General features: G+C 44.5%; 1 protein-coding gene across 4 annotated transcripts; it reads left to right on the forward strand.

Moving 5' to 3' along the window:
• The first annotated feature begins 3358 nt into the window (after positions 1-3358).
• KIAA2013 (KIAA2013 ortholog) lies at positions 3359-21879 on the forward strand. 4 transcript variants are annotated; one of them, XM_056542827.1, is made up of 5 exons: positions 3359-3426; positions 7101-8281; positions 12088-12941; positions 16715-16753; positions 20877-21879. In XM_056542827.1, the coding sequence occupies exons 2-5, from the start codon at positions 7327-7329 to the stop codon at positions 20892-20894; spliced, it is 1866 nt and encodes a 621-aa protein (XP_056398802.1). In that variant the 5' UTR covers positions 3359-3426; positions 7101-7326; the 3' UTR covers positions 20895-21879. The 4 variants fall into 4 exon arrangements, with proteins under 4 accessions (XP_056398802.1, XP_056398801.1, XP_056398803.1 ...); XM_056542826.1 differs by having other exon boundaries at positions 3368-3503; XM_056542828.1 differs by lacking the exon at positions 16715-16753 and having other exon boundaries at positions 3368-3503.
• The last annotated feature ends 1847 nt before the right edge of the window (positions 21880-23726 follow it).

The raw sequence follows: 23726 nt of genomic DNA on the forward strand, positions 1-23726 counted from the left end.
AGGGTGCCTCCAGCTGTTGCAAATATACAACTCCCAGCATACCCTTACCACTGTTTAGGTAACTGTTTCCCAACCAGGGTGCCTCCAGCTGTTGCAAAACTACAACTACCAGCATGCTCTTACCACTGTTTAGGTAATTGTTTCCCAACCAGGGTGCCTCCAGCTGTTGCAAATATACAACTCCCAGCATACTCTTACCACTGTTTAGGTAACTGTTTCCCAACCAGGGTGCCTGCAGCTGTTTCAAAACTACAACTACCAGCATACCCTTACCACTGTTTAGGTAATTGTTTCCCAACCAGGGTGCCTCCAGCTGTTGCAAAACTACAACTCCCAGCATGCTCTTATCACTGTTTAGATAATTGTTTCCCAACCAGGGTGCCTCCAGCTGTTGCAAAACTACAACTCCCAGCATGCCCGGACAGCCAACGGCTGTCCGGGCATGCTGGGAGTTGTAGTTTTGCAACAGCTGGGGGCACCCCGGTTGATAAACACTGGTTTAGGTCATACTGGTAGCTGTAGTTTTACATGGTAAAAACATCTTTAGGGTGCATTCCCACATGGCGTATTTTGCTGCGTATTTGGTGCTGCGTATTTTCCTACCCATTGACTTCAACAGCGAAAATAAAATACGCAGCAGCAAATACGCAGTAAATACGCCGTGTGGGAACGTGCCCTTAGCGCTTTCCCCTTATAGTGCATTTACAATTCGTTTTGGGCATAAACCCGCGCCGTATCCAATTCATTTAAAGGAGCAGGCCACAGTCAGACATTTTTGCCCCGTATCCGGTTTTGTTGCCAGACTAAAAACCGTGGTCTGCCGCGGTTTTCAGTCCGCCAAAAAAAAAAAAAAAACTAATACTGTGCAGAAATCAGCCGACCAAAAATATAGTGTGAATGTAGCCTTACTTGGTACCCGGTATATTTAAAGGGGTATTGGAAAACATGATGCAAGAAAGTTAAACAGATTTGTAAATGACTTCTATATAAAAATCTTAACCCTTCCAGTACTTATCAGCTGCTGTATGCTCCACAGGAAGTTTTTTTTTTCTTTTTGAATTTCCTTTCTGCCTGACCACAGTGCTCTCTGCTGCACCTCTGTCTGTCTCAGGAACTGTCCAGAGCAGGAGAGGTTTGCTATGGGGAATTGTTCCTGCTCTGGACAGTTCCTGATATGGACAGAGGTGTCAGCAGAGAGCACTGTGGTCAGATGGAAAACAAATTCAAAAAGAACTTCCTGTGGAGCATACAGCAGCTGATAAGTACTGGAAGGATTAAGATTTGTAAATAAAAGTAATTTACAAATCTGTTTAACTTTCTGGCACCAGTTGATAAAAAAAAAAAAAAAAATATGTTTTCCAGCAGAGTACCCCTTTAATTATTATACTGGAAATCATTTTCTGCAATGCATCACACCACTGGCGTCCGTCACAACAGGATAATTTGGGACTTGGGACCTTCTTCTGTTGGCCCAGGGATCCATTTTCTAGAGGGCCCCCAAAGACTAGACTCCCAGAAAGAACCTACCTGTGTCACTGCCCTAGTCCACCAGGGACTCTATCTTTATCTTCTCTGCTACCCTAGTCCACCAGGGACTCTATCTTTATCTTCTCTGCTACCCTAGTCCACCAGGGACTCTATCTTTATCTTCTCTGCTACCCTAGTCCACCAGGGGCTCTACCTTTATCTTCTCTTCTACCCTAGTCCACCAGGGGCTCTACATTTATCTTCTCTACCACCCTAGTCCACCAAGGGCCCTACCTTTATCTTCTCTGCTACCCTAGTCCACCAGGGGCTCTACCTTTATCTTCTCTGCTACCCTAGTCCACCAGGGGCTCTACATTTATCTTCTCTGCTACCTTAGTCCACCAGGGGCTCTACCTTTATCTTCTCTGCTACCCTAGTCCACCAGGGACTCTACCTTTATCTTCTTACCTACCTTAGTCCACCAGGGGCTCTACCTTTATCTTCTCTGCTACCCTAGTCCACCAGGGGCTCTACCTTTATCTTCTCTACTACCCTAGTCCACCAGGGGCTCTACTTTTATCTTCTCTGCTACCCTAGTCCACCAGGGACTCTACCTTTATCTTCTTACCTACCTTAGTCCACCAGGGGCTCTACCTTTATCTACTCTGCTACCCTAGTCCACCAGGGACACTACCTTAATCTTCTTACCTACCTTAGTCCACCAGGGGCTCTATCTTTATCTACTCTGCTACCCTAGTCCCCCAGGGACTCTACCTTTATCTTCTTACCTACCTTAGTCCACCAGGGGCTCTATCTTTATCTTCTCTTCTACCCTCGTCCACCAGGGGCCCTACCTTTATCTTCTCTTCTACCCTAGTCCACCAGGGGCTCTACCTTTATCTTCTCTTCTACCCTAGTCCACCAGGGGCTCTATCTTTATCTACTTACCTACCTTAGTCCACCAGAGGCAATACCTTTAACCCTTTTACTACCACAGGCCACCAGAGGCTCTACCATTAACCCCTTCCTTACCCCAGGCTTCCAAGGACTCTACCTTTAACCCCTTCACTACCCTAGGCCACTGGGAGCTCTTCTTTAACCCTTTCACCACCCAAGCCAACCAGGGACTCTACCTTTATCTTCTTCACGGCCCTATGCCACCAGGGACATTCCCATTAACCTCAGTTGGCACCGTATAGTAAGCAAATGAATAGCAAGTGGATCAGGAAACTATGGGGGAGATTTATCCCATATTATCCCAGTGGTCTCCAAGCTGCGGCCCTCTTGGCATGCTGGGAGTTGTAGTTTTGCAATATCTGGAGGGCTGCCGTTTTCAGACCACTGATCATTTGCAATATGGATCTTAAAAAATTGTTACATTCACATAAATTGTGTGATCTTTTAATTCTGAAGTATTCAGGCGGATAGAAAGGCATGTGAAAAATTTAACTTTTTACACTAAATCATAAGTTTTCCTCTATGGTCGTCCAAAAACGTGGGGGAAAGGGGTACAGTCTGAATGTAACAGGACAGAAGAAATTGTAGAAGTATTAGGTCTTTGGATGTAAACCAGTGTTCTCAAAATAGTGTGTCTCCAGCTGTTGCAAAACTACAACTCCCAGCATGCCTGGACAGCCTTCGGCTGTCCAGGCATGCTGGGAGTTGTAGTTTTGTAACGGCTGGAGGCATACTGTTTGGGAAAACACTGGTGTAAACAATAAAGTTTATATTAATTGACAGAAAAGGTGATAAACCAAAAAATTTATCCGTAATAACAAAACATCGTGTCATATTCCACTGGTGTCCGCTAGAGGCGCTGTGTAACAATGACACCTCAGGCGACTCTGCCAGAGCCTATCACGTGACAAGCACCGCCCACCTCCTCTGGCATGTGACTATCATGTGATCTACATTTGACAGCGGAGCATGCCGGGAGCGTTCCTGTTATCGCGATAATTGGTGGGGACCGGTGACACTTCCGTGTTGTTGTGGTAACAGCTGGCAGTGACAGAGGAGAGGGCATCGGGCTTCATGGTGTGAGTGCTGTACGGGCAGGGGGCTGAGGGAAGGAGGGTTGTGGCGGGTGTACGGGGGGTTGTGAGGGGGTCCGGGTGGGTTTAGGTGGGCGCAGGTCATGTGACAGGTGTGCCCTTCTTATTGCTGTTCTGCAGCTAACGTTGAGGGGAAGGCAGCAACTGTGAGGAACCTATTGGGCAGGATAAGGGGCTGCACTAAAGGTCAGGGGTCAGGATAAGGGGCTGCGCTAGGGGTCAGGATAAGGGGCAGCACTAGGGGTCAGGATAAGGGGCAGCACTAGGGGTCAGGATAAGGGGCAGCACTAGGGGTCAGGATAAGGGGCAGCACTAGGGGTCAGGATAATGGGCTGCACTAGGGGTCAGGATAATGGGCTGCACTAGGGGTCAGGATAATGGGCTGCACTAGGGGTCAGGATAAGGGGCAGCACTAAAGGTCAGGATAAGGGGCTGCACCAGGGGTCAGGATAAGGGGCTTCACCAGGGGTCAGGATAAGGGACTGCACTAGGGGTCAGGATAAGGGGCTGCACTAGGGGTCAGGATAAGGGGCTGCACTAGGGGTCAGGATAAGGGGCTGCACTAGGGGTCAGGATAAGGGGCTGCACTAGGGGTCAGGATAAGGGGCTGCACTAGGGGTCAGGATAAGGGGCTGCACTAGGGGTCAGGATAAGGGGCTGCACTAGGGGTCAGGATAAGGGGCTGCACTAGGGGTCAGGATAAGGGGCTGCACTAGGGGTCAGGATAAGGGGCAGCACTAGGGGTCAGGATAAGGGGCTGAACTAGGTCAGGATAAGAAGTTGCTATAATGTGGAGGTTGTTGCTCTAGAGATTAAGGGGTAGTATAGGTTGTTGCTATAGTGGTTGGGGGTCGGTATAAGGTGATGGTATAGAGTGGGGGTCGGTATAAGGTGATGGTATAGAGTGGGGGTCGGTATAAGGGGTTGGTATAGAGTGGGGGTCGGTATAAGGGGTTGGTATAGAGTGGGGGTCGGTATAAGGGGTTGGTATAGAGTGGGGGTCGGTATAAGGTGTTGGTATAGAGTGGGGGTCGGTATAAGGTGTTGGTATAGAGTGGGGGTCGGTATAAGGTGTTGGTATAGAGTGGGGGTCGGTATAAGGTGTTGGTATAGAGTGGGGGTTGGTATAAGATGTTGGTATAGAGTGGGGTCGGTATAAGGTGTTGCTATAGTGGTTGGGGTTCGGTATAAGGTGTTGGTATAGAGTGGGGGTCGGTATAAGGTGTTGGTATAGAGTGGGGGTCGGTATAAGGGGTTGGTATAGAGTGGGGGTCGGTATAAGGTGTTGGTATAGAGTGGGGGTCGGTATAAGGTGTTGGTATAGAGTGGGGGTCGGTATAAGGGGTTGGTATAGAGTGGGGGTCGGTATAAGGTGATGGTATAGAGTGGGGGTTGGTATAAGATGTTGGTATAGAGTGGGGGTCGGTATAAGGGGTTGGTATAGAGTGGGGGTCGGTATAAGGTGATGGTATAGAGTGGGGGTTGGTATAAGATGTTGGTATAGAGTGGGGGTTGGTATAAGGTGATGGTATAGAGTGGGGGTCGGTATAAGGTGTTGGTATAGAGTGGGGGTCGGTATAAGGTGTTGGTATAGAGTGGGGGTCGGTATAAGGGGTTGGTATAGAGTGGGGGTCGGTATAAGGGGTTGGTATAGAGTGGGGGTCGGTATAAGGTGTTGGTATAGAGCGGGGGTGGGTATATGGTGATGGTATAGAGTGGGGGTCGGTATAAGATGTTGGTATAGAGCGGGGGTCGGTATAAGGTGTTGGTATAGAGTGGGGGTCCGTATAAGGTGTTGGTATAGAGTGGGGGTCCGTATAAGGTGTTGGTATAGAGCGGGGGTGGGTATATGGTGATGGTATAGAGTGGGGGGTCGGTATAAGGTGTTGGTATAGAGTGGGGGTCGGTATAAGGTGTTGGTATAGAGCGGGGGGCGGTATAAGGTGTTGGTATAGAGTGGGGGTCGGTATAAGGTGTTGGTATAGAGTGGGGGTCGGTATAAGGTGTTGGTATAGAGTGGGGGTCGGTATAAGGTGTTGGTATAGAGTGGGGGTCGGTATAAGGGGTTGGTATAGAGTGGGGGTCGGTATAAGGGGTTGGTATAGAGTGATGGTATAAAGACTGCACTCAGTATAAGGGGTTGCCATAGAGGTCAGGGGTCAGTATAAGGTGTTACTGTAGAGGTCAGTATAAGATGTTACTGTAGAGGTCAGGGGTCAGTATAAGGTGTTACTGTAGAGGTCAGGGGTAGTATAAGGGGTTACTGTAGAGGTCAGGGGTAGTATAAGGGGTTACTGTAGAGGTCAGGGGTCAGTATAAGGGGTTACTGTAGAGGTCAGGGGTAGTATAAGGGGTTACTGTAGAGGTCAGGGGTCAGTATAAGGTGTTACTGTAGATGTCAGGGGTCAGTATAAGGTGTTACTGTAGAGGTCAGTATAAGGTGTTACTGTAGAGGTCGGGGGTCAGTATACGGTGTTACTGTAGAGGTCAGGGGTCAGTATAAGGTGTTACTGTAGAGGTCAGGGGGAGTATAAGGTATTACTGTGGAGGTCAGGGGTCAGTATAAGGTGTTACTGTTGAGGTCAGGGGTCAGTATAAGGGGTTACTGTAGAGGTCAGGGGTCAGTATAAGGTGTTACTGTAGAGGTCAGGGGTCAGTATAAGGTGTTACTGTAGAGGTCAGGGGTCAGTATAAGGTGTTACTGTAGAGGTCAGGGGTCAGTATAAGGTGTTAATGTAGAGGTCAGGGGTCAGTATAAGGTGTTACTGTAGAGGTCAGGGGTCAGTATAAGGGGTTACTGTAAAGGTCAGGGGTCAGTATAAGGTGTTAATGTAGAGGTCAGGGGTCAGTATAAGGTGTTAATGTAGAGGTCAGGGGTCAGTATAAGGGGTTACTGTAGAGGTCAGGGGTCAGTATAAGGGGTTACTGTAGAGGTCAGGGGTCAGTATAAGGGGTTACTGTAGAGGTCAGGGGTCAGTATAAGGGGTTACTGTAGAGGTCAGGGGTCAGTATAAGGGGTTACTGTAGAGGTCAGGGGTCAGTATAAGGGGTTACTGTAGAGGTCAGGGGTCAGTATAAGGGGTTACTGTAGAGGTCAGGGGTCAGTATAAGGGGTTACTGTAGAGGTCAGGGGGTCAGTATAAGGGGTTACTGTAGAGGTCAGGGGTCAGTATAAGGGGTTACTGTAGAGGTCAGGGGTCAGTATAAGCGGTTACTGTAGAGGTCAGGGGTCAGTATAAGGTGTTACTGTAGAGGTCAGGGGTCAGTATAAGGTGTTACTGTAGAGGTCAGGGGTCAGTATATGGTATTACTGTAGAGGTCAGTATAAGGTGTTACTGTAGAGGTCAGGGGTCAGTATATGGTATTACTGTAGAGGTCAGGGGTCAGTATAAGGTGTTACTGTAGAGGTCAGGGGTCAGTATAAGGTGTTACTGTAGAGGTCAGGGGTCAGTATAAGGTGTTACTGTAGAGGTCAGGGGTCAGTATAAGGTGTTACTGTAGAGGTCAGGTTGTGTTAGGTTTTCAGTGTCCCCAGGACTCAGTAGGTAAAATATATATTTGAGTATATGACATATTTTTCAGGCCCCGGGTGTCGCGTTGGTTCCGGATTTGCTCGCGTTGGTTCCGGATCTGCTCGTGGCATGTGTGGCGGTGATGCCGGACGTATGAACCATCTTGGAGACTGTTGCTTTTCTTTCCTGCAATGACCCTCAGTCTGTGCCACATGACTTGGTGATTTAATCCCCCCCCCACAGCTATTCCTCCGTACCTTCCTTTCTTAAGACGTCCTCGCCGCACTGACTCCCAGATGTGGTTACAACAGAGGCTCAAAGGTTTCCCGGGACTGCTGTCCAGCAGCTGGGCTCGCCGCATCCTAGCCGCCTTGGGATTTCTTCTGATAATCTACTGGTATATGTCCACTGGATCCATGTTCAGGTCCTTGTGGTTTTCAGGCCAGACCCGCAGTGGACCTGGGGGGTGTCTACAGACCCAGACCAAGCAATGGAAGGCCGTGTCAGACAAGGGGGACTTGTTGATAATCTCTTACCCAGGAGAGGAATCCAAATTGCAGGGCCCGGCCATGGTCGGGAATGGATTTATGCTTGTGGACGTTCACAAGAATAACTTATGGGTGTCTTCTGCCACCGTACCGTTCCGTATAACGGACTACTCTCCGGTGACGTACGTGAAGAGCTCGGGGGCAGTTGCAGAAATCCAAGCCACGGCCATCTTCTATAGAGAAGGGTTAATAAGGACAATTCGGTGCTTTCAGATGGACCAGAAGGACTCTCACCGCGACTGCGTCTCGGTCCGTGAGGACTACTTTGCGCACAGGAGCCGACCTCACCTATACGTTCAGAGGATCCATGTCTCCAACCCCAGCGACAAGGTGGTGGCTTTCGACATCTCCTCCCAGAAGCAGCTCACCGGGGCTCAGTTTTCCTCCAGCGTTGAGAAGGTTCAGGACAGGCAGTTCCTTCTCTCCTCCGGACGGGTGGCCTTGGAAGACGGGAAGAGTATTCTGGTCGTGATCGCCACGAAAAAGCTGGTGAATCGGGTGCAGGTCAGCCCTAAGTCTGAATTGGATGAAACCGTTCTCTCTGTCGTCTATACGTCTGATCCCATCGACTCGGGAAAGCTGGAGGAGACCTTCAGTAGACTGCGAGAGTCTGCAAAGAAGGAGATGCTGGAGGTGATGCACATGAGGGCCGATGACCTCTACAACGAGCATCAACAGATCTGGTCAGACCTATTTGTTTCAGGTAAGATGTCTGTCTGTTTCACTGTTTCCCAACCCCGGTGCCTCCAGCTGTCGCAAAACTACAACTCCCAGCATGCCCGGACAGCCAGAGGCTGTCCGGGCATGCTGGGAGTTGTAGTTTTGCAACAGCTGGAGGCACCCTGGTTGGAAAACTTTGGTCAGACCTATTTGTCTGTCCATTCCAGTGATATCTATCCTGGGTGCTTCCAGCTGTTGCAAAACTACAACTCCCGTCTGTCCGTGCATGCTGGAGTTGTAGTTTTGCAACAGCTGGAAGTACGGTGGTTGGGAAACACTGGTCTGTCTGGTAATCAAACATAACACCACCTGTGGGATCAGGGGTCCCACGGTCATATCCAAAGAAAAGGACTGCAGAACTCTATCTACCCAATAGTATTCCTTAAAGGGGTACTCCGCCACCTACCTAGACATCTTATCCCCTATCTAAAGGATAGAGGATAAGATGTCAGATCGCCGGGGTCCTGCTGCTGGGGACCCCCGGTATCTCCGCTGTGGCACGCCGCTATCATTACTGCACAGAGCACGCTCGTTCTGTGCGTAATGACCAGGGGCCGGAGCATTGTGACGTCACGGCTCTGCCCCCCTCATGACGTCACGGCCCGTCCCCTTAATGCAAGTCTATGGGAGGAGGCGTGATGGCCACCACGCCCCCTCCCATAGACTTGTATTGAGGGGGCGGGCCGTGATGTCACGAGGGGGCGGAGCGGTGACTTAACGATGCTCCGGCCCCTGTGTCGCTGGTCATTACGCACAGAGCGAGCGTGCTCTGTGCAGTAATGATAGTGCGGTGTCGCAGCGGAGATCCCGGGGGTCCCCAGCAGCAGGACCCCGGCGATTTGACATCTTATCCCCTATCCTTTGAATAGGGGATAAGATGCTAGGGGCGGAGTACCCTTTTAAGGGTACGTTCAGACGAGCGGATTTACAAGCACGTATATCTCTGCAGATCCGCCGCTGAAGGACCGCTCTATGCTGCCTTTACATGTGCCTGCTCGGAGCGGCAATACGCCGCTACGAGCAGACACACTGCGATGTGCGAGTCGCCGTGCGCATGCGCAGTATACTCTCACATCGCGGCAGCTCTCGGCCTAGCTCCTAGAGCAGGGGGAGCGGCCGCGATGTGTGCGAGTACCCCGCACATGCGCACGGCGACTGGCACATCGCTTCAATGTGTCTGCGCGTAGCGGCGTATTGCAGACGCTGGGTTCACAGGCTGGGTTCACACTGGGCAGAATTTCTGCTGGAGATCGCGCGCCGGCAGCACCAGGACCACGCGAACTGCATTGCCGTCTCCATAGATGTCAATACATTTCAGAGCAGATCTTCCAAGTAGTTCCACCCAGAAATGCATTGCCGTCTGTGGGGACGGCAATGCAGTCTGCGCGGTCCTAGTGCCGCCGCCTCGATCTCTGGCAGAAATTCTGCCCAGGAATTCCACAGTGGGAACCCAGCCTTACTGTATCACCTTTTCATGAGACCTTGTGATGCGATCTCTAAAGCCTTGCAAGGTGGAATGGAGATCACATCAACTAGGTTCATCCAGTTTTGGGGGGTAGGAAGCTGAAGTTTGTTCACAGTTCTTGCTGGTTGCCGGCTTCTATGTGTACAGTACAAACAGTATGGCGTATGCAGTGACTACTGCAGTATTTCCCAACCAGGGTGCCTCCAGGTTTGCAAAACTACAACTCCCAGCATGCCTGGACAGCCGAAGGCTGTCCAGGCATGCTGGGAGTTGTAGTTTTGCAACACCTGGAGGCACCCTGGTTGGGAAATGCTGGACTACTGACTGGGTGTAGTGAGGATCTACATGATAATTGATGTGAGCGCTGACTCTAAGGAGGCCAAATCTTCTATAAAGTTATTTTCAATTGACTCATTCACTTTATTGTAAGCGGAGTGTTAGCATGAACAGGTCAACAAATGGTTTATTAATCCTGACATTTTATTATAGAAATGTGACTGGAAATTCCGGTTTCGGTGGAGCAATCTTGAACAGTCAGGGTACCTTTCATTAAAAAAAAAATATATATATATATATTTGATATATTATAGATTAATGTATGCTGAATAACTTTCCAATTGCAGGTTATTAAAAATTATGTTTCTTTCTAATTAATTTCCACTTTGCAAAAATGACCACTAGGGGTCTCCCTACCAGTCCCGGCCGCAAGCCCTTTTTTATAGATTTCAGACTCATGCTGGAGTCCTAAATCTCAGACTGCAGCCGGGACACAGACAAGCTCAGCTGGCAGCTCTGGATTTTCTCCTCTCTGTTTACAACTGCATGTGCAGAGAGAAGAAAGATGGGAGCTCCCATAGTAAAATGAATGAGGGCATGCAGTAAGGCAGAGTCAGGAGTATGCCCCGCTGTGCTATGAGCATAGTGCTGGCTCCTGCCTGTCTGATTGACAGGCAGGGAGCGGCGCTGAGCTTGTCTGTGTCCCGGCTGCAGTCTGAGATTTAGGACTGAAATCTATAAAAAGGAGCTTGTGGCCAGGACTGGTAGGGAGACCCCTAGTGGTCATTTTTTCAAAGTGGAAAAATGAAATAGAAAGAAACATATTTTTTATAACATACAATTGGAAAGTTATTCTGCATACATACATTAATCTATAATATATCAAAAGTTTTTTTGATTAAAGGTTCCCTTTAAGGAGGTCCCCCGGCCATAAGTTAGTGCCACAGCCGGGACCCCTACCGATTAGTTGCTGTATGTTCTGGTACCCGGTGGAATCTTTTCAATGCCTTTACAGCACCACCAAATGAGAAATGAAGCATTATACATGTCCTATTGCAATCAGTGGGCTGTCCATGTCACGCACAAGCATTTGGGGATCTTCTAAATAAAGAATTGCTCTTTGTAGCTGCTTTTCTCTTGAATAACTCTGGCCATGCACATACCAAAGCTGTTGGCAAAACTTTTGGAAAACTGCAACTCCCAGCAAGCCCGGACAGCCCACTGCATAGGATGGTCAGCTGGTCACACCAAAAGGGGCAGGTTCAGCCATCTCCTTTCTGGCAACTAAGAATGCCAAATAGGGTCATTGAAAATTGGTTTTCAAGACAATTCTATTAGTTAAAGGGGTGCTATAGGGAAGTACATAAAAGCTCCAAAGCCACCACACTACCTGGATATGTTCCCTGTAAATGACCCTGCCTGATATACATGGCTCCATCCACTCTGGCTGCTTGATATTCTTTGTCACCCTTCCCTCCTCTTCTGCATGAATACTACACTTCAAAGGCAGCCATAACTGCTGTCTAGCTCCCTCTCTGAGAGCAGCCCCCACCCTCCTGGTCTGTGAGGAGAGAGATGCGGTTTGTGATTGGCTGAGGCTGCACCAGCTCTCAGAACTAAAGGGAGCATGCAGGGCGGAAACCACTGGTCTGTGTCTGTCAGGAGGGTGGGGGTGGCATTCAGAGAGGGACTTGGACAGAGACAGAGTGGATGGTTGGATGATGTAATTTCCTCACTCCTTGCATGTAAGTGACAACCAAAAGTGAGGAAATGGCTCTGTATAGCTAATGAATGATATTTAGACAATTAAATAGGTGGAGAGAAGGAAAGGATGGCTTATGGGTTTAGTTCCCCGGAGTACCCCTTTAACTCACGAATAGCTGTCCTAGTGTCATACATAGCAGAGGGTGAGGTCTGCTTCAAAGCAACTCCAAAATGACAGTGAATTAGTTTATGTCTTAGGCATGTTTCAAGTCGCTTTGCACAATTATAAATGATCACAATCTATACAAATAAAGTTGTTGTTGTTGTTGTTTTTTGTATTCCAGGCATTGAAATGAGAAAGATCAAGGATGCCCATACTCCCTCCAGCGATACCATTAACATCACACTTTACTACATCCTCTCTTGCTCCCTGGCTCCCCTGGTCGATCCTCTCATCAGCAACGAGGAACGAGAGAAAATGGAGCTGTCTCTGAATTACGCCGACCATTGCGTCAGCGGTCACGCTACCATGCACGCGGAAAATCTGTGGCCCAGCAAGCTGAGCGGGATCACACAGCTCCTACAACTCTGGGAGCTGTGGAAATTGACCTTACAGAAGAGGGGCTGCAAAAGCCTGGTCTTAGCCGGTGCCCATGGACTCATGCAGGGAATGATGCTGAGCTTCGGCGGCCTGCAGTTCACGGAAAACCACCTGCAGTTCCAGTCCGACCCGCACGTCCTTCACAACAGCTATTCCCTACGAGGGATTCATTATAACAAGGACCTTATCAACCTGGCCGTCCTGCTGGACCAAGAGGAGAAGCCTTTTCTGCACGTCTCCGTCAAGTTCCAGGACAAACTGGTGAAACTTTACGCCTGCGAAGCCGGGTGTCTGAAGGAACCGGTAGAGCTGACCTCCGAAATCCGAGGACACATGTTCCCTGTGCTGGTCACCCAACCCTTAACCCCATTACTTTACATATCCACGGAACTGACCCACCTACAGGACTTGAGGCACACCCTTCACCTGAAGGAGATCCTGGCCCACGAAGAGCACATGGCCAAACAGTACCCAGGCCTGCCATTCCTATTCTGGTTCAGTGTGGCCTCTCTGATCACCCTCTTCCACCTCTTCCTGTTTAAGCTGATTTACAATGAGTACTGCGGACCCGGCGCCAAGCCGCTCTTCAGGAGTAAGGTATAACGCTGTCCGCTTCTTAGATCAGCGCAGCTCTTCCTCTGTTAGCTATGCTTTGCCATCTGATGCAGCCTGCAGATCGGGGGAACCTGTGTAGTGTGTGCATGTGGTGGTGGTTTGCTCAGTTTCCATTAAAAGCACTGAGACAGTGCGGAATACTTCCTAGTAATAAAAGTGTTCGAAAGACTGAAGATGACGCACCGTCCGGGATAGAACAAGGATATCCATGGGCCTTAGTGGATCAGCCCTGCACTATGGCTGGCACCTCGCCTTTTGTCTCTTGACCTTTGTCAATCGAAATAATGTTATCTCTGAGTATTGAGATACATGTATTATTTAGAGACGGGGCCCCAGATTCGGGCCTCTACGTTGGGTTAACTTTGCATTGTGGGTAGGCGTAGGGGTCGATGAGGTGGAGCCAAGCCTTTCCGGTCATCTCCTGCTTCCTCTATCATGTGTAGATTTTTACTTCTTCTACATTAGAATTTAATTCCAATTAGGCCAACACGATATATTGAGCTCAAATTGCGGTAAAAATGTTGATTACCTGCGAAATTCTAATTTTAAAGGGGTACTCCGGTGGAAAACTATTATTATTATTATTATTATTATTAATAAAAAAAAAAAATATATATATATATATATATAGTAAGCAGCACATCAAGTAAAAAGTCCCAGGGGTGCACGCCAATTGGATCTCGGTGCTCCGATCCCGCTTTAGATAAAGATGATAATAGGCAGCACACAAAAATTTGTGCAAAAGAAAGTGTTCTTTATTCCATATACGAGTCTCGTATATGGAATAAAGAACACTTTCTTTTGCACAAATTTTTGTGTGCTGCCTATTATCATCTTTTTATATATATATATATATATATATATATATATATATATATATTATCAACTGTTGCCAGAAAGTTAAACATATTTGTAAATGACTTCTATTAAAAAAATCTTAATCCTTCCAGTACTTATTAGCAGCTGTATTCTACAGAGGAAATTATTTTCTTTTTTAATTCCTTTTCTGTCTGACCACAGTGCTCTCTGCTGACAACTCTGTCCGTGTCAGGAACTGTCCAGAGCAGCATAGGCTTGCAATGGGGATTTTCTCCTTCTCTGGACAATTCCTGATACGGGCATCAGGTGTCAGCAGAGAAAACTGTGGAGAACACAAAAAAGAAATTAAAAAAGAAAGGAATTTCCTCTGTAGCATACAGCTGCTAATAAGTATCGGAAGGGTAAAGATTTTTTAATAGAAGTAATTTACAAATCTGTTTCACTTTCTGGCTCCAGTAGATTTCCCAAAAAAATGTTTTCCACCGGAGTACCCCTTTAACTTTGCATTGTGGGTAGGGGTCGATGAGATGGAGCCAAGCCTTTCCGGTCAACCATGTGTAGATTTTTACTTCTTCTACATTAGAATTTAATTCCAATCAGGGCTACACGATATATTGAGCTCAAATTGCGGTAACATTTTCGATTACCTGCGAAATTCAATAGTTAAAGGGGAACTCCGGTGGAAAAATTATTATTTTTTTTTAATCAACTGGTGCCAGAAAGCTAAACAGATTTGTAAATGACTTCTATAAAAAAAAAAAAATCTTAATCCTTCTAGTACTTATTAGCAGCTGTATGCTACAGAGGAAATTATTTTCTTTTTTGAATTTCTTTTTTGTCTTGTCCACAGTGCTCTCTGCTGACACCTGATGCCCGTATCAGGAACTGTCCAGAGCAGGAGAAAATCCCTATTGCAAACCTCTCCTGCTCTGGTCAGTTCCTGACATGGACAGAGGTGTCAGCAGAGAGCAGTGTGGACAAGACAAAAAAGAAATTCAAAAAGAAAAGAATTTCCTCTGTAGCATACAGCTGCTAAAAAGTACTGCAAGGGTAAAGATTTTTTTAATAGAAGTCATTTACAAATCTGTTTAACTTTCTGTATTTAAAAAAAAAAAAAAAAAAAAAAGTTTTCCACCAGAGTCAGTCAGTGTTTAAGACAGTGTTCCCCAAACAGGGCCCCTCCAGCTGTTGCAAAACTACAACTCCCAGCATGCCTGGACAGCCGTTGGCTGTCCGGGCATGCTGGGAGTTGTAGTTTTGCAACAGCTGGAGGGGCCCTGTTTGGGGAACACTGTCCTATCCTAAGTAATAATAGGGGCATGGGGGGGGGGGAAACCTGGGAAATAAATCTGATGCTCTTCTAGCCCCAGTCCCCGTAGTTCTGCCGCAGATCTTGTTCTTCTCCGTGGGGTCCTGGTCTCTGTGCTCCCAACAACCAGCTGGTTACAGGACCTTTCCCGCTCAGCCAATCAGAGGCTGCAGTGGTGTCATGTGTCAGGTCAGGGATTGCTGAGCAGGAAGCTCCTGTAAGTCCCATAAGACGCAGGACTGCACTGAGGAGAACGAGATATTCGGCAGACATATGGGGGGGGGACCAGAGCTAGGCAAGCATCAGGTTTATCAGGGGAGACGTAACCTATGGGGGGGATGTGACAAGAGGGGGGGTAGATGTGAAATTTTGGGAAAGACGTGAAATGGGTGGTTAGAAATGAAATCAGGGAGTTTTACCATTTCTTTATTATATCACAAACCCATATCGAAATTGCAATCTTTACCTCCCAGAATCTCAATTGCAAATTTTTCCCGAAATCGTGCAGCCCTAATTCCAAATGAGGCACTTTGTTAGGGGAACCTGTCCCTTGAAAACTAGAGTACTATAAAAAAAATAAAAAAAAATAAAAAAATAAAACTGAAGTGCCCTAAATACTAGGGATCGACCGATATTGTTTTTTTTAAATTTTTTTAGGACAGATACCGATAATCTGTCACCTTTCAGGCCGATAGCCGATAATTTATACAGATATTCCGGTATACGTTATCGGCTATTTCAAACCCCCCCCCCCCCCCCGGCGGAGCAGAAGCCGTTGCAGATCAATTATTTAAAGCAGGCGCTTTAAATCATTGGTCGGGGGAGCGGGGCATTATCGGCAAGGTTATTACCGATAATGTCCAAAATCGAGATTATCGGCAGATAATATCGGCCAAAACGATAAACGGTCGATCCCTACTAAATACCCCCTCAACTACTCATTATTCAGAAGAACCCTCGTATATTCGTGGAGTCACATGTCTCTGCTTTTTTATGGAAACTTCTCCGGGGTAATTTTGCTGTGTTGTTGTTGTTGTTGTGGTTTTTTTTTTGTTTGTTTGTTTTTATGCAAATTATCATCATACTTTTCCAATAAATCTGATGTGAATGGGTTTGATTTGCTCAATATCTAATTTGCCTTTAATGTGGCTATAAGAATCAACTAGGTCTACACAACTTGTTTGGATCCCATGTATGTTCCACTATTTCACTTCTTTGGCTTCTGTCATTTCATAAGTTCAACTTAAAAGGGGTACTCCGGTGGATAACTTTATTATTTTATTTTTTTTTAAATCAACTGGTGCCATAAAGTTAAACAGATTTGTAAATTACTTCTATTTAAAAATCTTTACCCTTCCAGTACTTTCTAGCAGCTGTGTGCTACAGAGGAAATTCTTTTCCTTTTGAATTTCTTTTTTGTCTTGATCACAGTGCTCTCTGCTGACACCTGAGCAGGAGAAAATCCCCATAGAAAACCTCTCTTGCTCTGGACAGTCTGGCTCAGTGTTTCCCATGTGCAGAGGTTTAAAGGGGTACTCCGCTGCTCAGTGTTTGGAACAAACTATTGACCCCTTTTAGTGCAGGAATTTGGAGTGATTGTGCCGACTGCTGTATCTTCTTTTTGTAGATTTGCGGTGAGGAACAGCAGATCCCTGCAGACTACTCTGTAAGTCACTGGGGTTTTTCGGGCAACAGTGGCATCTGTCTTGTAAACAAAGAGTTGTGGTTTTAATTAAGAATTAAAGTCTGAAACCTTAAATGGGCACAGTCAGATAAATAACTTTTGATATGTTGTAAAACATTTATAACCAATAGGTTTTGCATTTGCTTTCATTAAAAATTGTTCAGTATTTGATACTGAAAAATCCAGTCGAACACCTGCCCCCCCCCCCCCCCCCCCCCCCCCGCCTGCTTGGACATATACTAGTCCTGCTGTGTCCATGAGTCATCACCTATGTCATGGACACACCTCCTTGATTGACAGCTGTGAGCGCAGGGCTCAGAGCTGGAGGAAAAATCCTCCCCCTGTCATCTTGTGTCCGGCTACCGTAAGTGAGGACAAGCTGGGAGTTGTAGTTTTGCTAATGCTAGGGGAGATGTGAGCAGACGGCATACTGAGGGAGGGGGCGGAGACCTGCACAGTGAGGCCACGCCCCCTCCCTTTGAGAGGAATTCAGACTAGTGAGCTAAAATAAAAGTGTAATAAAAAAAATAAAAAAAAAAGGTGTAGACACATAAAAATTAGAAGTACATGGTCAGAATTAGGTACTGAGGGATATATTTAAAAAAAAAATGTTTTTGTTGGATCTGACGGGAACGCTTTAAATCTAAGCATAAGAAGTCATGTAACTTTGTGACTATATATAATATATACAAGTGGGGATCAAAAGTTTGGGCACCCCAGGTAAATATATGTATTAATCTGTATAAAGAAGCCAAGGAAAGATGGAAAAATCTCCAAAAGGCATCAAATTACAGATTAGACATTCTTATAATATGTCAACAAAAGTTAGATATTATTTCCATCATTTACACTTTCAAAATAACAGAAAACAAAAAAATGGCGTCTGCAAAAGTTTGGGCACCCTGCAGAGTTAATATCTTGTACTGCCCCCTTTGGCAAGTATCACAGATTGTAAACGCTTTTTGTAGCCAGCCAAGAGTCTTTCTTGTTTGAGGTATCTTTGCCCATTCTTCCTTACAAAAGTCTTCCAGTTCTTTGAGATTTCTGGGCTGTCTGTCATGCACTGCTCTTTTAAGGTTTATCAATAGATTTTCAATAATGTTGAGGTCAGGAGATTGTGAAGGCCATGGCAAAACCTTCAGTTTACACCTCTTGATGTAATCCCCCGTGGATTTCGAGGTGTGTTTAGGATCATTATCCATTTGTAGAAGCCATCCTCTCTTTAACTTCAGCTTTTTCGCAGATGGCATAAAGTTAGCATCCAAAATTTGCTGGTATTTTATTGAATCCATTTTTCCTTCTACTCGTGAGATGTTCCCTGTGCCACTGGCTGCAATACAACCCCAAAGCATGATTGATCCAGCCCCATGCTTAACAGTTGGACAGAGGTTCTTTTCATTAAATTATGTTCCCCTTCTTCTCCAAAGGTACCTTTGCTCATTCCAGCCAAAAACTTACATTTTAACCTCATCGGTCCACAGAACTTGTTTCCAAAATGCATCAGGCTTGTCTATATGTTCATTTGCAAAGTTCAAATGCTGATTTTTGTGGTGAGGACGTAGAAGAGGTTTTCTTCTGATGACTCTTCCATGAAGACCATATTTGTACAAGTATCTCTTTATAGTGGAATAGTGTACCACAACTCCAGTGTCTGCCAGATCTTTCTGGAGGGATTGTGCAGTCAAATGTGGGTTTTGAATTGTTTTTCTCACAATCCTGCGAGCTGTTCTGTCTGATATTTTTCTTGGTCTTACAGATCTTGCTTTAACTTCCACTGTTCCTGATGAATGCTATTTCTTAATTACATTCCGAACAGAGGATATTGACATCTGAAAATGTTTTGCTATCTTCTTATAGCCTTCTCCAGCTTTGTGAGCGTCAACTATTTTCAGTTTCAGACTTCTAGACAACTGCTTAGAAGAACCCATGGTGCTGATTGTTGGGGCAAGGTCAGATGAGTCTGGGCATTTAAAACCTTTGAGATTGACATCACCCGGTCTTCCCAGATGCTGATTGAGAACAATCCATGACACTGGCAGGTCTCAGCTTTGCAAAGGGGGCAGTGCATGCTATAAATTCTGCAGGGTGCCCAAACTTTTGCAGACGCCATTTTTTAGTTTTCTGTTATTTTGAAAGTGTAAATGATGGAATTAAATGTAACTTTTGTTGACATATTATAAGAATGTCTAATCTGTAATTTGATGCCTTTTGGAGATTTTTCCATCTTTCCTTGGCTTTTTTATACACATTAATACAAATTTTTACCTGGGGTGCCCAAACTTTTGATCTGTGATCCTGAGTGACAGCCTTTTTGTTTTTTGGAGATGCATAGACAATTCTCCTGGAAAAAGTCAGCAAGTTACCCCCCAAAAATAGCTAAGTTGAGATCCTCTAGTGCAGACGAGCTGGTTCTTCCAAATTACCATATAATGCTGAGTATACATAGTACACTGTGCAAAATACAGTCACCTGACCAAGCTATGTCCAGGTACTGAATTCTGCAGAATTGTGATTGCAGCTCTGGAGTATAATACAGGCAGAAATTTAAAATAATTTCAGGATAATGTAATGTACACAGTGACCTCACCAGCAGAATAGTGAGTACAGCTCTGGAGTATAATACAGGATATAACTCAGGATCAGTACAGGATAAGTAATGTAATGTATGTACACAGTGACCTCACCAGCAGAATAGTGAGTACAGCTCTGGAGTATAATACAGGATATAACTCAGGATCAGTACAGGATAAGTAATGTAATGTATGTACACAGTGACCTCACCAGCAGAATAGTGAGTGCAGCTCTGGAGTATAATACAGGATATAACTCTGGATCAGTACAGGATAAGTAATGTTATGTATGTACACAGTGACCCCACCAGCAGAATAGTGAGTGCAGCTCTGGAGTATAATACAGGATATAACTCAGGATCAGTACAGGATAAGTAATGTAATGTATGTACACAGTGACCCCACCAGCAGAATAGTGAGTACAGCTCTGGAGTATAATACAGGATATAACTCAGGATCAGTACAGGATAAGTAATGTAATGTATATACACAGTGACTTCACCAGCAGAATAGTGAGTACAGCTCTGGAGTATAATACAGGATATAACTCAGGATCAGTACAGGATAAGTAATGTAATGTATGTACACAGTGAACTCACCAGCAGAATAGTGAGTACGGCTCTGGGGTATAATACAGGATATAACTCAGGATCAGTACAGGATAAGTAATGTAATGTATATACACAGTGACCTCACCAGCAGAATAGTGAGTGCAGCTCTGGAGTATAATACAGGATATAACTCAGGATCAGTACAGGATAAGTAATGTAATGTATATACACAGTGACCCCACCAGCAGAATAGTGAGTACAGCCTGGAGTATAATACAGGATATAACTCAGGATCAGTACAGGATAAGTAATGTAATGTATATACACAGTGACCTCACCAGCAGAATAGTGAGTGCAGCTCTGGAGTATAATACAGGATATAACTCAGGATCAGTACAGGATAAGTAATGTAATGTATATACACAGTGACCTCACCAGCAGAATAGTGAGTACAGCTCTGGGGTATAATACAGGATATAACTCAGGATCAGTACAGGATAAGTAATGTAATGGATGTACACAGTGACCTCACCAGCAGAATAGTGAGTACAGCTCTGGAGTATAATACAGGATATAACTCAGGATCAGTACAGGATAAGTAATGTAATGTATGTACACAGTGACCTCACCAGCAGAATAGTGAGTACAGCTCTGGAGTATAATACAGGATATAACTCTGGATCAGTACAGGATAAGTAATGTATTTATATCTCTGTAAGCAGATAGATATACACCATACATTTGAAATGCTCTTCTATTCACATGAAACATCTACGATAACCTGAGGCTCTGTTGCTGTTGACAAACTAAAGCTCTCAGTATGACGTTCGGTGTCTGGAGTTGTATTATTGCTACTGCTGTATAAAGTCCTCTGGCTTATACAGTAAAAAAAAAAAACTCCACAATTTATGACAGATTATATAGTGGGTAGTCATATGTTTAAGATAAGCTGTAAGTTATTAACATGTTTTATTGGTTAAACAGGAAGATGAAAGTGTCTGACTGACAACACAAAATGATGCAAAAATCTCCGGCTCAGCCAGAAGAGGCCCATCCACCGTAGGACCCGAACTGACCCAACGTACAATGTAACCAAATGGTTGTGTGACCTTTTATACTACTGTGTAGCAGCTGTAGATAGATGGCAAAGCATTGGTAACTTTCTACCTATTATATACACCAGTGTTTCCCAACCAGGAGGCCTCCAGCTGTTGCAAAACTACAATTCCCAGCATGCCCGGACAGCCAACGGCTGTCCGGGCATGCTGGGAGTTGTAGTTTTGCAACAGCTGGAGGCACCCTGGTTGGAAAACGCTGATATACACAATGTTAAAAGGAACTGTGGTACACAAGATAAGGGATAAGTGTCAGATCATGGGGGTCCGATGCTTGCACTCCTTACGATCTCCTGCTGGATCGTTAGCGCTCTCATGTGTTGACCACCACTTCGTGCGGTGGTCTACAGTAATCTGTGCATAGGGCAAAGGTTGTCCCGTGCATTAGGGGAGCCAGGATGCTGGGCAGGGGATTGCGAGGGGTCTCAGCAATCGGACCCCCATAATCTGACACTTATGCCCTATCCTGTGGATAGGAGATAAGAACTTATGTACCGCAGTTCCTCTTTAAGGCCTAATAGGAACGTCTGGGAATGGGGGATCGCAATGAGGCCAAGGCAGGAAATACCTCATCCTGGTCCCCCAATACCCGTAAAGCAATAGACCTAATTATTAAGTAAGTTCCTAAAATGTTTGTTTGTTTTTGTTTAAAAAAAAAATGCAGTGGAATTTATTTTATTTTGTGAATAGTGTGAATATAGCGATCACAATAATAGTATCACCCGGGATATAGAGATCTCAGAGAAGCCAAGGACTACGAGATGTAGCCAAATCCCTGATAATCAATCAGTCGTATTGTTTGGATTGAGGTGTTTTTGTTTTTTTTTGTTGTAAATTTTGTATTTAATTAAATCCATCATTTTAAAACCTCCGATCTGGTGTCTTTTTATTTATATACAATTTCACTTTTTACCCCTAGGGGACATAAATATGGTATACACAACCAATCCCACAGGCAGAAGCTCGGGGTAAAAAATAAACCCTATTAATTTCCGCCCCTAAAACTTCACTTTTATTAGTGTTTTATTAAGATCCAGATAGGTTTAAAATAATGGTCCGGTTCTGGTGTTTGTTGTAATACTATAGGCTATCTAGCCAACGATATGGGTGAACCTGCAGTGTTCACCTCTATACACCAAGGTATCTGAACCTATTTAAAAGAGAGAACGTGCCCCCTCTACATGTTTCATTGTGAACGCAACGTCATCGGGAGAAATAATGGGCCGTCACACACGTGGCTGGTGAGTCCCATCTATTTATAATTTTGACCTTTGTAACATCATGGTGCCCTCCCCCTATACTTACCAATAATACTGCCTCCTATACACAAGAATATAACTACTATAATACTGCTCCTATATACAAGAATATAACTACTATAATACTGCTCCTATATACAAGAATATAACTACTATAATACTGCCCCTATATACAAGAATATAACTACTATAATACTGCTCCTATATACAAGAATATAACTACGATAATACTGCTCCTATGTACAAGAATATAACTACTATAATACTGCTCCTATATACAAGAATATAACTCCTATAATACTGCCTCCTATATACAAGAATATAACTACTATAATACTGCTCCTATATACAAGAATATAACTACTATAATACTGCTCCTATATACAAGAATATAACTACTATAATACTGCTCCCATATACAAGAATATAACTACTATAATACTGCCTCCTATATACAAGAATATAACTACTATAATACTGCCTCCTATATACAAGAATATAACTACTGTAATACTGCTCCTATATACAAGAATATATCTACTATAATACTGCCTCCTCTATACAAGAATATAACTCCTATAATACTGCTCCTATATACAAGAATATAACTACTATAATACTGCCTCCCTATACACAAGAATATAACTACTATAATACTGCCTCCTATATACAAGAATATAACTACTATAATACAGCTCCTATACAGAAATATAACTACTATAATACTGCCTCCTCTATACAAGAATATAACTACTATAATACTGCTCCTATATACAAGAATATAACTACTATAATACTGCTCCTATATACAAGAATATAACTACTATAATACTGCTCCTATATACAAGAATATAACTACTATAATACTGCTCCTATATACAAGAATATATCTACTATAATACTTCTCCTATATACAAGAATATATCTACTATAATACTGCTCCTATATACAAGAATATAACTACTATAATACTGCTCCTATATACAAGAATATAACGACTATAATACTGCTCCTATATACAAGAATATAACTACTATAATACTGCCTCCTATACACAAGAATATAACTACTATAATACTGCCTCCTATATACAAGAATATAACTACTATAATACTGCCTCCTATATACAAGAATATAACTGCTATAATACTGCCTCCTATATACAAGAATATAACTACTATAATACAGCTCCTATACAGGAATATAACTACTATAATACTGCCTCCTATATACAAGAATATAACTACTATAATACTGCTCCTATATACAAGAGTATAACTACTATAATACTGCTCCTATATACAAGAGTATAACTACTATAATACTGCTCCTATATACAAGAGTATAACTACTATAATACTGCTCCTATATACAAGAATATAACTACTATAATACTGCCTCCTATATACAAGAATATAACTACTATAATACTGCACCTATATAAAAGAATATAACTACTA

The sequence above is a fragment of the Hyla sarda genome, chromosome 10 (assembly GCF_029499605.1).
Source record: "Hyla sarda isolate aHylSar1 chromosome 10, aHylSar1.hap1, whole genome shotgun sequence".
Lineage (NCBI taxonomy): Eukaryota > Metazoa > Chordata > Amphibia > Anura > Hylidae > Hyla > Hyla sarda.

Coding starts and splice junctions, on each gene's coding strand:
- KIAA2013 (XM_056542827.1), top strand. CDS start 7,327: ATGTGGTTACAACAGAGGCTCAAAGGTTTCCCGGGACTGCTGTCCAGC. Junction 8,282..12,087: donor GTCAGACCTATTTGTTTCAG/GTAAGATGTCTG, acceptor TTTGTATTCCAG/GCATTGAAATGAGAAAGATC. Junction 12,942..16,714: donor AGCCGCTCTTCAGGAGTAAG/GTATAACGCTGT, acceptor TTCTTTTTGTAG/ATTTGCGGTGAGGAACAGCA.